Below are 14,647 nucleotides of genomic sequence, written 5' to 3'. Positions count from 1 at the left end.
CTATATCATCATTTGCCTTCAACTACTGATGTCTTGTCGCCCTTGAGTGGGTGTACAAAGACACAAAAAACGGAAACCAGACCGATACCCCATATTCTTAATTCTTTTATGTACGATGACCGGATACTGACCGCACCGTCTTTGGTTTCTTTTTCTGGGTTCTATTGCGCTGAGAGCTGGTTATCTCGGAGTTACCAGATTGTGTCATGATATTGGTTCCACTGGGTGTTTTTCATTTTTGGGAAATTGTATCTGTTGGAAATCGCCGTATATATGGATAAGAGGGCGGCGCTATGAGATTTTGTATGATGCTTTTACTTGTATGAGAGAGCAAAAAGATATCCTGGATCGACATCCACCAGAATAAATTGACGAATATTGAAACAAACGCCCAGTGATCCATAGTACCATGAGTACTCTGAATGTGTTAATCTTTGCCACTGCACTTGATATTTCCGAAGTCTTCTAAACAAAGTGCTGATATTTTATGAGTTCAACTGTGTTATTACTGAGGCACCAGTAAAAGGTCCTCCAGTGAACCACAATTTCTAGACTCGATGATGATTGTAAAGCCTTGAAGGTAAAACGGCGGACCCCGCTAACTGCCATCTAGATCATTTCATTGGTCAGAAAACATCCCTAGGCGATTTTCAATGGTGGATATCGGCTGATGTTAACGACTTCAATCTTTGTGAGGGCCGAGCTAGAACTTTTTTTTTTCTGTACATAGCGATTGGAGTATTTGTTGATTTACGGTATTCGATAGAGCTTTTCTTTCTCACTTCTACGGCCCTGCCGTGTGTATAATACGACCGCTCCTTATCAGTTCGACTTTCGAGGTACTCCAATTCGGGTTTCTGCTTCTCAGCTTTTGTCATTGGAATCCGTCCTTTCGTCTACTTGCCACCAAGCATGAGCAACGTCTATCCTTGACCTTTCGACATAATACAAAGCATCTCCTTGACTTCAATGCTCGAGCGAACAGCTGCGAATCTGGAGTCGCGCAGTCTCCAGCGTGTATTTCACAAGACTTCGATTCGAACTCGACGATTACATACAGCCTTTTGGCAACATGGAGCCGCCGCTATCGACCTTTCCAGTTCCTTGCCAGGCTCTGTGAGAACTGCTCAAACTACCACCCCCGAACCAAAGACAAAGCAATTACAGTCAAATCTACTTGCTTCAGTCTTGGTCCTCGACTTCCTTTACCCAAAATCGACTCTTCCTCTGTTACGCAATCTCTACCCTGAACTACCCACCTCTCAGTATGCGCAAAGGACAGCAATCGTTCCAACAAGACGAGCATACTCATCGATAATACCGCCGAATACGACCGATACGAATGAAGCAGACGAAAATAACGAAAAGACCGAAACAACGACTCCTAATCAACCTGGCCGATCGCGCGGGACGGCACAACGTTATGAGATAGCCGACATAGCGGAGGACCCGACTTTATTTCCTGGTGGAAAGCCAACGGTGAGCTCCCAAGCTGGGCCAGAGGTGCAGCAATTACGGAAACTCCGACAGATATTGGACGGAAAGGGTGGCCATTTTCAAGATGTTTGGGACCAGTACCAGTTGCTAGACAATGACCAAAGAAGTTTCCTGCGTGGCCAGGTAGTACAGTATCTGTCTCGCTCCCACAGCATCGTTGAGACAGGAAGGGCCCTCTCAATATTCCGCCAAATCCCGCCAAAGTCATGGGATAATGACACCTTGACTGCTGGAATTATCCTGCTTCTACGGTCCGGGGATCTTCCTTCGGCTGTGGAGTGCTTCAAGACAGGATTGGAGACAAAAGGGCTGAACCACGGACTTGAATACTTGATGGCGGATGCGATCAACTCGAAAAAATGGGCGGCAGCTTTGGAAGTATGGATTGCATTCTACAAGGACCGCATCAAGAAAAGGCCCGATGCGCTGGCCCCGGATTTAGCACGACTTCAACAGCTTGCGTCTCTTCCTGCACAAGGAGCTCACTACTTCAGCTTTCGAGCCTATCTGGTTGGCGAAGGCGCAGAGCAGTTTAAGAAAATCAGGGAAGACCCCGTTGCCTCGCTCGCCTTGTCCTCTTTCCGCAAGTTCTTTGCCAACATGGCATTACGAGAACCGTGCCGCCCCAGGCATGCGGTGGTTATTCTTGAGACTCTGAAGGATCGAAATGCATACAACACGTACCTCAACACCATGATCGATCGCTGGATGGTAAAACAGGAGAGTCGGGTTACCATGGAACGTCTTATTCCTATTTACCAGAATTTTAGGCAACTGCCAGATGCACAGCCTGCGATAACTGTCTTGCGTGGCATGTTCAAGATTTGCTTCCCAAAGAGGTCGGCCAGACTTGAAGAAATAAAAGACGACTGGATTCGTTACAAAGGCGGGCTCAACCAATGGGGATATGAAAAGTACCTCAAATACTATGCAGAGAGGGGCGATGTGCGAGCCGTTAAAGAGTTATGGCCCAAGTATGTGGAAGAATTTCCAGAAGTGCTTCAGTCCCCCCGTGGATTCCGAAGCACAATAAACGTTTATGCTCAGCTTGGAGATGTTGAGAATACAAAGAAAGAGATGGAGAAAATGACCGATGAATACCTGGTTGAGCCGGACCTCGACGCTTGGAACACATATCTCAAGGCTCACCTGAGGACCACTGACTATGATGCCGTCATGAAACTGTTCGATGACATCGCAGAAAAGCATGAGCCGGACGCATACACCTATGCACACGCCATGGCCATGGCTGCTAAAAGGGGTGATTTGGAGACTACCCTGGAATTATTCACCAAATCACAGCAAGCTGAGGTGCCCATCTCTATAGAAATGGGCCTGTCTCTGGTGGTGGCATACTGCCAGAATGGTCTTCTTTCCGAGGCCGAGAGCCTTTGCATTGAGCTGACCCATCGTAAGCTCATATCCGAAGCTATTTGGAACCAGCTTATCAACTTCAACGGCGTCGAGGGGAATCTCACCAAGGTTTATGAACTACTCAAGCGCATGAGAGAATTTGGTGTGGAATGGGATGACAACACATACACCTTTCTTCTCCAGGCGCTTATCCGAGTCAACCAAATTCATCCCGCCTATAATTTACTGAAGCGTGGTGTTGAGGAGAAGCTGTTCCTTGTCACCCCTGCGCATTTTGCTACCATTATGGCTGCAGCTGCTCGCAATGGAGAGTACGAGCTTGTTGAAAGTCTTTTCCGTCGTATGCAAAAGTCAGATTTGCCTGTTACCTTCAGTACTTGGGTTGCTCTCGTTGCCGCTGCCGTAAAGAGGAAACCTGGTGTTGAGCGAACCCAGAAGTTGGCCAAGGAATTTGTCGCATATTTTGAAAAGGCTGCTGCGGCAGCGAAAACATCAGAGGAGTCCGTGCCGGACGAGGAGATTGCAGCGACCGACTCTAGCAACCTTGCAAGACTTAAAGCGGAAACTAAGTTCCTTGGTCGAGCGATCACTCTACTTACCGAACTTCGAGACTTTGGTTCCGTTGAAGAATTGATGGGTTTATTCGTTGAAGTCTTCCCCCAGTTCAAGAACAAACAGTTTCCTCCTGATATCATGGCCTCTTTGATACGCGCGCTTAACTACGATGAGAGGTACCGTGAGGCCATTTCGCTGTGGGACAAGACATGGGAAAGTGCCTTTGCATCCAGCCGGAAACGCTCAGGTGGTGGCATTTTGACTGGTACCGAATACTCTCTGTCTCGTGCTGTGGACACAGTGACAACGACATTCAAGAAGATGATCGAACCAGACCTTCTCAGCAAGACCGTCGACAAGGTTACGGATGCTGGTTTCAAGCTGACCCGGCAAAACTGGGTACGCGTTATCCGTGATCTTTCTGACATGGGCAGATTTGAGCGTGCCGCGTACTGGTGCGAGAAGATGCTCATGCCAGGGTGGCAAGGCTGGGCACCCCCTCGGCGCAATGCGCTCATTATGCAAAATACCCGTACCTTGAAACCACCCAACAGTCTCCTCTACCGTCTGCAGCACAAGTGGATAGAGATGCGTAAGATGGCAGCCTGGTCTCCAGACGTCTCTCGCGTGCTATCAACTTTTGAGGAGAAGTGTCCACGTCTGCACCATGCTTTTGTCACATCAGAGATTCAGTCGATGCCTACGGCATATCTCGTAAACGGTAAAGAGGTTTCGCCTGGTGAACTCGACAAAGTGCTTCAGAGTCTGTCTTACCATGCTCTACTGAAGGTTAAGGAGGCCCTGCTCCGAGAGTTGCAGAAGGAGACGAAGCGTGAGCAGAACCTTGGAGTGGCGTCTAAGCCCCTGAGGGACATTGACAACAAGACATGGAAGGAAATGCTGCACAGCAGAGTTCGACGGTATGCCGCTTTATGGCATTCTCGACGCAATGCGCACTTTGAGCTAGACCAAGCACTCGATGTTCCCAATCCATCAGGCAACATCACAATCGAGGCAAAGGCAATGGGGTCTGAGCAACCAGACGATCGGGTCGCCCGAGAACGGTTCAGCTACTGGAACGCGTTCTGGGATCGCTACGATCAGAGGGTTCACGGTGAGAAGCCGAGGGTCAAGATACCATACTCGCATGAGAATCATCATGGGGAAAAGACCTGGACACTCACAGCAGAGAACCGCAAGCAAATGGCTAAGAAGCGGGCAGAGAGGTTGAGGAGGCAGATGTTTGAATGATTGATTATGTATAACAGATTTATGTGTATAAAACCAAAAGATCCTACCATTTTTGTATAATAGAAAATTCAAGCCATGATCAACATGTTGTTTTCAAGCTTTAAGTACGATCAATTTCTTGCCAGCACTTTCACAACCATTACGACAGAGTAGTATAGTGTGTAGGGATTCAATTGACTATCTAAGCCTTCTATGGCAGGTTTTGCCTGGTATCGAGATACACCAAACGCCTTAAAAGCAATATAACTCCTGACCAGGCCCCTTTGATCCAATCCAATGATTAGACGGGGTAGAAGAACGCCATCCAGGGCAATCGATACCCTTTGTGATCCAATATACATACAGATATTTGGTTATGATAAGACCCTTTCAACGAGGGCGCTTTATGTACAGTAGGCATGCTTAAACATGCAATTACTTGATAACTTTTGTCTAAGGAGACATGTCACCCCGGTTGGGTGTCTCTGGAGGCGATGGTTGCTTCACCCCGAGGGAACGCAAGCGCTGCGAGAGTAGACCTTCAGCACCACCAAGTGATCCCGACCTGTTAAGGGCGAAGGCATTACCGCCGTACCCAGGTTCGCCTTTAGTGAGCTTCTCGTAGAGTGCATGTCCCGACGGTGAACCATTGGTTGAGTCTTTGGTCGAGGGACGACTGGCTTGAGATGAGTCAGGAGAACGCATCTCGTTGCCGAGGGCAGCAGTTGTGCTTGTGCTGTTACTAACATCGCTGCTTGTGCGAACGCGACCGGGAAGATAGAAAGGAATCGGGTCAAGCGGCAGGGTGTTACCGGCTGCAGAGCTGCCAGTAGGAGAATCATTGACCCGGAACATGTTTTCCATGGCATCGAAAGCCTGAGACGAAGGGCCTGGGAAGATGCCTACGCTACATCTGCGCAGCGCCTTTTCAGCGGCTAGCATAGCTCCAGGACCAGAATGTGTAGGCAGCGGAGGATGCATCAGACGAATGGGTTTGTAAGGAGTATAGCGAGGCTCTGGCCATGTCGTTTCGTTTCTGAGCTTCTCCTTGCCGTCAGGCACACGGTTCGCAAAGACAATGCGAATGCTCTTGTAGAGATAGTACCGCCCTTTTGCAGGGCAACAAATATGCAAATGAGCGAGATATCTCAATATAGGACGATCACTAGTATTTGCTTCAGAAGCTGCAGGGGCATTTTCAATGGTAGGACCAGCCGAGTAGCTACGCTGCCTCACAAAAGTCTTGGTGCCTGGTTCCATGCCCGTAAGGTCATAAGGAATCAGGAACAGCTTGACGGCAGTCTTGTTCGGATTCTTGACAATGATCTGGATCTGCCCCTTCTCCGGAATACGATAGCTTCCGCCTGGAGGGGCTTTCGCAGAGCCAGAGCCGGACCTGCGGCTGGCTCGAGAATTTCGGCGTGAAATTTGCTCAGATCCTGGATTATCAATACCAATGTCCATCATGTCTTCGATGGGTTTCCTGTCTGCAAATCGGCTTTGTGCTTTCTTCTTTGCCCGATGTTCATCATCAGGGTTAGGAAGACCGTTTTCAAGGTCAATCTGACCAACATAGGGACTCGGCCCGTCATCCGTATTTGATCTGCCATGAGAGGTGCTGCTGTAGCTGTAATACACGGCAGGAAATGAGAGAGTAACGTGTGGCGGGCACTTCAAACTGGACTTGCATTTTCCCTTGCCCAAGACACCGATCTGAGCAACAAAGTCGAGTGGCTTAGAAGGGGTCGTAGACATGCGCCCACGAAGAATGCTCTCTTCATAGGATCCAACCATAGATGCGTGCTGAAGTGGCGAAGATTCTGCAACTAGAGAGGATCTTCGTGGTCGAAGAAGAGCGGGCGTTGGTGGAGATGCACCAGCTTGCATGAAACTTGGAGTTGAAGTCAACGATCTTCGAGGTTGATGTGCCTGATATGGAAACGCTTCTCTTCGATATGAGGGCACGCGCTGTGGTAGAGAATATCGTGGAGATGGAGACATCCAAGGTGAGGAAGAAACTGAGTTGGGCATGTAGCGACTGTTCCCAGTATGTCCAAATCCATCTCTCGGTAAAGACATGTCGTGTTCTTCTGAGCTCTGGGCCTGAACCAAGGGACTAGTAGGTGGCTTATACACAAAGCTTGACGAGAGAGACGAGGATAGAGGCGATGTAGTTGATCGGAAGCTCTCTGCACTCCCTGTAAATGGGATTCCCTTGTCGTGCTGGAATGGTGTATAGTGTCTCGGTGGTGAAGTAGCAATCCATGAAGTCTCTGCTGGCGCAGGATATCTACTCTTGGGAGCCGCACGATCCTTGGCTACAGCTTCCTCCTCGGTGAAGTTGCCGCTGTGTAGGGCCGATCTCGGTCGCTCGATGCTGAGGCCATCGCGTAATCTATTGTCGAAATCGGGTTGGGAGTCGTTCTTTTCGGGTGTGATTTGGGCAGGCGCAAGTAGTGAAGTTTCGGATGGAGATTGGGGTCGCTTTGTCTCGGGAGGAGGAGCGTGATGCTGAATAATAGAGTCAAACTGTGGGAGATTGTTAGAATTTGGATGCTACAGCAAAGAAACAGAAGAACACACATGACGGTTTGGGATCCAGGTCGGAGACTGAGCTCTCTTGAGTCTCTCGATTAGAGAAGCTCGATCCGATATCGCATTCTCAGCACATTCGGTTCTCTCGGGACTGTTGGTGTTTGATTGTGGTGGACTCTCAAAGATAGGCCCTTCGCAAAGTTCGGTACGAATACTCTCCTCCGAAAGACGTCTAAGCGTCGGAGCCGGGAGTGGCACTTCGACTTCAATAGATGCTGCTGCTGGCTCAATAGATTCGTGATTGTCTAAATCGGCTTGAAAGATAGGCATGACGGCGATGTTGAATAGCTGTAACAGCAGCCGTGCAGTTTCTTAGTAGAATCCGTCATGAATAAAGAAAGACGAAAGAGCCGAGAAGTGGTGTTATTAAAGGTGACGAGTGATTCAATGCAGGGGTTTTGGAGTTGCTGATATTGTCATTCAACGGGCGTGGCTAAGGTAGAGAAAGGGTCTGATTAATGAGCCGAGAGAAGTGGATAATCATGTATCATGCGACAAGAACGATTAGAGCAATAGCCAGGCACAGCGTGGGTCGAGAGAATGCGAATCTGAGTAGTTTGAGTATGGGATATGGGGAATCTGGGATCGTATCGTGGGACGTCATCCACCGAATATGACGACAGTTACACTGACGATGGAGTGAGTCTTGAGCGGTCCCGTCTTCCCCCGGGGAGAGCTAGAAAGGGCAAAGAAGAGGAGATGGGGCTTATAAGTAGACGAGATGAGTTTGTGTTAAGAGAGAGAGAGAGAGAGAGAGAGAGGTCATATGTTTAAAGAGAGTCAAGAGATGAGGCGGGCAGAAATCACCAGGGTCTGGGTCTAGGTTTAGGTCCAGGTCCGTCCGGGTACAAGCAGTTATGATACGACGTTAATTCTATCACCAACTGGGGCCGATGGCGGTGAATGTGTGAATCATTCCCTAACGAGTCTAACGCTAGAACAAAGACTAACACGAGAGTAAGTCATGTACCTTGATCAATTACCTACTAATGTTTATAGATGCCACATGATAGAGGTGTTTTTGTTTGAATAACGCCTTTAAATCTTTTGTCATAACGAGTACTGTACTTTAACAGAGGTGATATGATATCTTGCTGTAGTCAGTATGTATATGCAGTTGGCCCATGTCTTGGTATTCACATCTTCAACACCATCAAGTGACATACAGCTCATGAGGTGGAGATAGCCCCCAGATATGCCACATCCAACTAACGACGTTTTTGGCTTGGCCTCTGATGAAGCATCTCAACTTATTGCTCACAAGGCACAGCAGAAAAGAAACTTTTCACCCGCGCTAATCTACAGTGCTCACGTCCCTTGCGGATACCTGACGTTTAGCGCCTGCTGGAAGGATCCCTGACACGCATTGGTTGTAATCGTGTGATGGATGATGCAGAGTTGACGTGTAGTAAGAACCTTTGAGCATAACACTGAGACAAGCTGTGCTGTGCTGTGCCTTGTTATTGCTGATGAGCTCTATATAGGAAGCTGAGCAGTCCACAGGCCAACCATTCACCCGATCTTGAGGTAGTATAAACTCTCTCTTGTGTGACCTGGCAATGCATCCTCAACCCGAAACAGTTATACCAGCATCTTCCATCATCAGCCCACTTACAATTGTAGACCAATGGTGTCGTCAAGCCGTATTCGTTTGAGTCAGTTACACAACAAATAAACAAAGCACTCAAGTCCGGTTCAGTTCAGCTCAGCACAACAGTGCAAAAGTCGTGTGCTGTTACCCTTTGGTTGATCAGATTACGGCGCAGCTCCACCGAAACTCTCCGAAAAACCGACCTAACAATCACAAGTGCCGTCCGTTAATTACGGTGTCGGTCTCGGTCAGCGTGGGACCCACTGCTTCACCGAAGACAGTGGAGACATTTCTCAATTCTCATCAACGACAATCCTCATACACTTACAACGCCACGATCATGGCTCCCAAACATCAAAACGAAGGCGGCGATGCTGCCCCAGAGGCAAAGAAGCCTAAGCATGGCTTCAGAGTCGGCCCCGAGAATTTACCAGACGGTCCCTGGCGACGAAAAGGTTTGTCCTTTCTCCTATTTCACACCAAAAATTTTCATTCACTTCACATACTCACATTCAACCACAGTCACAAAAGTCAAGAAGGAGTTGATTCACAAGGCCAAGGTCAAGAAGGCCTACGCAAAGATCAAAGCCCGTGAACAACAAAATGCACCAGCACCAAAGACAAGCGAGCCAGTCCAAGATGAGGCTCCTGTAGAAGACACCAGCGAGGAGAAGCAACCCGAGGAAGAAGGCGAGGAGATGCATCCCACACGACAGCTCATGCTTGCAGATGAAGCCAAGGCACAAGAGAACTCTGTCGGTGAGCCTACTAGTGATGGCAACAGACGACGCACCAGACGACCAGGCTACTACGACAAGCAGCTCGCCAAAGCAGCACAGCGCCAGGAGGAGGCTGAGATGAAGCGGCGGGAGTTTGAGCGCAGACAGGAAGAGAGGGCGCAGAAGATCGCTGAGAGACAAAAGTTCAAGAAGGCCATGGCTAAGACGAGGGATCGCAATGGAAACAAGAAGCTTGGCAGGGAGAGTTCTATTCTATTGGACAAGGTCAGGAAGCTTGTGGCTGAGAAGTGAGAGCTTGCGTGAGAGATGGCTCAGGCAAGCATGAATTCTGCGTTGAGGGCGTTCAGAGGTTCTGTTATCGGGTTAGACAAAAGTTGACACACAAGTTTGATACCATATAACCGCTATAATCGAATCAATACAAGGTCAGATCATAACAAATTTCGAAGTGTTTTTCATGATTTTGGCGCGGTATGAGACGTGATAGAGAGGCCAGTGCAGAGGTCGCATCGGTAGGTATGACGACGATCGGCACCTGCAGCAAGGCCACGGTGAGGCCGTGTTGACGTTTCAAGCTGCATCATATTGATGTGATGGACATGTCACAGTTATTTGGGTCCGATGGGTCAAGTCACAACAGGATAATGTATCTTGTGAAAGGCATTGGATGTCCTCAGGGGGCAAGAAAACACCGAACCTAGATGCAGGGTGTCAAAATAAAATTAGCAAAAAGTCTCCTAAGTTTAGACTAGATTTATAAAAGCATTTCTATCACTTAGGGTTAAAATCCTGAGTTTTCTTTCCTCCCCCAGGATGTACCTGCAAACAGATCACCAAAACTGGGTGTAGACTGTCTTGGAGTTTGCCTGCCAGTGAAACCACGAGCCTGAAAGGCTGGAAGACGAGGTTTAGATGGATTTGTGTCAAACAACACTTCCGATCTTGATATATGCCGGCCATTACTGGGTTATTCCATGAAATATCGGCGGCCGACAAATATCGAATTCAACAATCGAACCACCAATGATCGACCACGACTGAGGTTGTCGCAACTTGACAACGTCGAGTCCGTGTGAATCTCTCTTATTGGCTTTTGGAAACTCTTGGCCTCTGTTTTGGTATAATTCTCACTAATACAAAGTTTCGAAGGAAGACATGACGAGACACTTTCAAGTTCGAGATGCTTCATCCAAACTTTGTTCTATACCCGTGCCTCGGCCATCAACAATTTGGAATACTTACCTACAATGATGCGGTCATCTAACAAGGACTAGCTTGCGAGTATTTCCATATACAGCATATGTAAGCGGGCTGATGAATTGTCACTGATGGTGACAGCTCCAGGTCTTGAAACAGTCAAGCCAGCAGCCCCTACAGACTTGGCGGTGACATAACGGAAAGTTACCCTTTGTCGTGTGTTGAAACCGAAAGCTTGTCGGTTTTAGCAGCATATATGAGTGATCATATACCTACCTATTCCTGCCTTGGTAGGTATGAACGTTACATCTGTCAGATCGAATATGGTGATCCGGTGTAAGTTACCGGCGCGCTTACCAGTGACGGATAGATCAAGGGGCTAACTAACGTTATGTCGAAGGCTGCCGCAGGGTACGACGACGACGACGATCAAACATGAAACTCTTGTGTGATCGGGCAATATGTATCTGCACAGGTACAGTATTTCTAAGCTAGGTGGCTTTGTAATGAGATGACGGGAGTAGAGCGAAAAATGCTAGAATGGGAAACAAGAGCGAAAGAGTGGCCCAAGAGTTGAAGAGTCTACAACTTGAAACAAGCGATGGTGATGGAGCGGGAGTTTCAAGATATGCCTCGTCAGCTGTCAAAGGAAGTGATCGGACCCAAGGAAGAGAAGATCGGTTAGACGTGTCACATCAGAGTTGACTTGGTGAACCCATCCATCAGTATATCACGAGGCTGTGTAATCTTGAGGGTTGCAAATGGAGGTTTCCGTAAGTAGCAATGGCAACGTTCAAGGCTGAGTGTGTATTAATGCTTATGCTTGTCAGCCGTGTATCCAATGTCACTCTCAGTCTCTCAAGATGTCTCGTCTCATATGATATGGGGAGATTGAAAGTTCCAGGGACGTGGTCGTGGTCGTGACATGCTCCAGTCACTATCAAGAGGACCCCTGCTGACGAAACCGATCCATGCAATCATGTCCACTCGACTATACCCCTTTCTAACACGTGCATCAAATATATTTTCAGGGTCGTGGGTTTCATGATGGGAATTGGACAAAGGAGAGGCCCGGCTTATATGAAGGGACCCCCAAAATAGACACAAGTACAGCACTAATATCAGCCAGCAACTCAGCAAACAATGGTAACAAAAGTCAACCAACGTTGTATTACTGGTACGTTAGGTTACTCTCCAGATGGAGAGCACACTCAGACTCGCATGACTGACATTCGTCCATATTCTACCAAGTAGCAAGGGCCTAAATCCTCTCATCCCATTACACGTTTCATGATTTGCGTTTCGTCAATGCCTTACGCAAAAGGCTGAACTGAAAGGGAAAGGGAAGAGAAGAACCACCCTGTCTGAAACAGCGGAGCTCTTTTCCCATCACGACAACGCAACACAACACAACACGAGCTTTACCGTCTTTTTGCCATGTATGCGTACCCTTGCTTTACCCATTAATTGAACAAAGACATACATACATACATACATACACACATACATACACACATACATACACACATACATACACACATACATACACACATACATACACACATACATACACACATACATACACACATACATACACACATACATATGCACATACATATGCACTGAACCTAATTCATATGATATGGCTGCTTGCAGCTGCGTAGAGGTTAACATCGTGTTTAGGCGGGTGTCCGTCTTGTGCAACACAACCTACGTTAACTGATGTGTAGGTTTTGACGGTTGAATAAAGGAAGCTTTGGTCGTTTTTGCCACAAGTCTATCGTCTATGAAATTCACTTCATTCCATAGCTGCAGTAGAGGTCAGTGGATTGTGTCTCGGCAGCTCTCCCTAGCTCTACGATCCCTTCTCGGAGCTTGTATCCATAGTCTTGGAGAGTGCCCCCATTGTGAAGTGAATTCCATATCGAACAAAAGCAATGTCTCCCGCCGTCAGCGGTCTTTATCACTCTTGCAGGCGGGGTTCATGTCATCGGATCGACACTGCGGAGGAGGACAAGCTCGATCCAATCCCTCCCATGAATGTCCAGGCCATTACCAGCCGCGGCCGCCACAAGCGCCTCTTTTCTGCATTGGCTTTTCCGTGCACATCGCGTGCGTGAGTGCGTGTGCCGCTTCTTATTCCTTCAGCCAGCAAAGCTTGCCTTTGTGTTCCACCTGGGACCTGGTTCGTTGCCCCTGGGTCTTTGCGTCTAGCGGCATACGCTAGCCAAGGTGTCTGTTAGTTTGAAGACCGTCTTGAGGCTGGAGATGAGAGGGAGATTGAACGAATTTGGGGTGAGTTTTGGTGACGGGCATCACTGTTAGAGATTGTCAATCATAACCAATTCTGTAATTATCTTCTCTGGAAGGATAAAATGTCATTGATGCCCAATAGTGAGTCTGCATACCTTGTATGTATTCAGACTCATCAGCATGGTTGTTGTTAGCCACCTTATACTTTGCAGCTGCAGCACCATGGTATACGAGTGCTAGCTAAGAACGCCCCCTTATTCACCAAGACTCGAACTAAATTCTCAGTCACTCAGATAAATGCTCCGTAGTCATAGACAACGTGTACAATTCGTCAGCTCTCAATTAAATTAAGACCCTGCTCAAGAGCCCTACAGTAACTACCTATCTTCCGACACGGCGGTTGCTGAGACGTGGGTCAATATCATTCCAATAACTTTCTCCCTGTCATAGCCGTCGTGAAGTGGCAGGGACAGTTTAGTTTTGGGCGTACATATCGCATTTATTTGCAGGAGTTATAATTCAGCTTTAGGCTGTAAACCAGGTAAAGTTAAAATATCCTTTCCAACCGGACCCAAGCATGTGAAGGTTGTGAACTGGTCTTGTCGGAGGTTTATCATATAGCTTGGGTGAGACAAGCAACGTATTTGACGACATCCCATATCTAGGTATCGGCCAACAACACTCAATTCGAATCCTGTAGAACATACGGAGTATACGGCACTAGAGATAAGCCCCTGATGTACTACTAATCCCTGCTCTTTCAACGCAAGAAGAGCCCGACCGCTCAATTCTCTTTGACATTGACATTGATGACATTTCTTCTTGACAGATGGAACATCCCTTCATCGTGAGACGGGCTGGAGAACACTGGTCACAGCTGCTAAACCCGCCCAGGCCTGGAACGGCTAACTAACTAGGGGCCGTTTAGCGCGTTGGCCCAAGGTCCCAGGCCTCAAGGGGCAAGAAAACACCGAACCTTGATATAAGGTGTCAAAATAAACTTAGCAAAGAAGACTCTAAGCTTAGGCTAGATTTACCTAATATTTTTATCGCTTTAGGTCAAGGTCCTGAGTTTTCTTTCCTCCCCTAGCCAGGTACCCTTCCCCCCTCCACGAGCGGGCTCTCCCCTTGAACCTAAGCTGTAACCCCTCTCACTGCCTTCTCTGACCCTGCCAGGTTTAGTGGATGATCCCCTGGGCTGGCCCACTGCTCACTGCTTAAGCTGCCCTGGGGCTGGAAACTCCCCTTCAGTCAGTGGCTGTTCATCCCATCCACATTCGGATCCCACCTCACTAGACGTCCGTCTCCATTCATTCCTCACAGTCTCCTTGGGTGAACCAGGACCACGACATATCCGGATCACATTGCTCTGTTGTCTCTTTCTTGCCTTCCATTTGTTGTGTCGTATTATCATTGTGCTGTGCTATGCTCTTGTGCTGTGCTTGACCTGGAGTTCCAACGAAATCTCTTTGTCATCCTTTTCTGTTACGTCGTGTCTCTTCGCCGAATTCATCATCTTCTTCTTCATTGCTTCCATCGCCATCTTACACTTAGCTCAGCTCTGTCCGTTATACGCCGATCCAATCGAACAGGACACAGCCCTCCATACAACACA

At 48.0% G+C, this 14,647-nt stretch overlaps 3 protein-coding genes across 3 annotated transcripts; 2 read left to right on the top strand and 1 right to left on the bottom strand.

Moving 5' to 3' along the window:
- Nucleotides 1-969: 969 nt before the first annotated feature.
- On the top strand, nt 970-4,677 carry FTJAE_12778 (coxI translation protein CYA5; the record flags this gene model as incomplete). Its single annotated transcript, XM_037345857.1, has 1 exon — nt 970-4,677. The coding sequence occupies one exon, from the start codon at nt 970-972 to the stop codon at nt 4,675-4,677; it is 3,708 nt and encodes a 1,235-aa protein (XP_037200189.1).
- Nucleotides 4,678-5,109: 432 nt separating this feature from the next.
- On the bottom strand, nt 5,110-7,521 carry FTJAE_12777 (uncharacterized protein; the record flags this gene model as incomplete). The annotated part of the gene is made up of 2 exons (XM_037345856.1): nt 5,110-7,185; nt 7,240-7,521. The coding sequence occupies 2 exons, from the start codon at nt 7,519-7,521 to the stop codon at nt 5,110-5,112; spliced, it is 2,358 nt and encodes a 785-aa protein (XP_037200188.1).
- Nucleotides 7,522-9,182: 1,661 nt separating this feature from the next.
- On the top strand, nt 9,183-9,873 carry FTJAE_12776 (uncharacterized protein; the record flags this gene model as incomplete). Its single annotated transcript, XM_037345855.1, has 2 exons — nt 9,183-9,297; nt 9,365-9,873. The coding sequence occupies 2 exons, from the start codon at nt 9,183-9,185 to the stop codon at nt 9,871-9,873; spliced, it is 624 nt and encodes a 207-aa protein (XP_037200187.1).
- Between the last annotated feature and the right edge of the window lie 4,774 nt (nt 9,874-14,647).

The sequence above is a fragment of the Fusarium tjaetaba genome, assembly GCF_013396195.1.
Source record: "Fusarium tjaetaba strain NRRL 66243 chromosome Unknown NRRL66243_c0000359, whole genome shotgun sequence".
NCBI classification, from domain to species: Eukaryota; Fungi; Ascomycota; class Sordariomycetes; order Hypocreales; family Nectriaceae; genus Fusarium; species Fusarium tjaetaba.
Note: the sequence above shows the minus strand (reverse complement) of the source record. Positions and strands in the feature narration are given on the sequence as shown.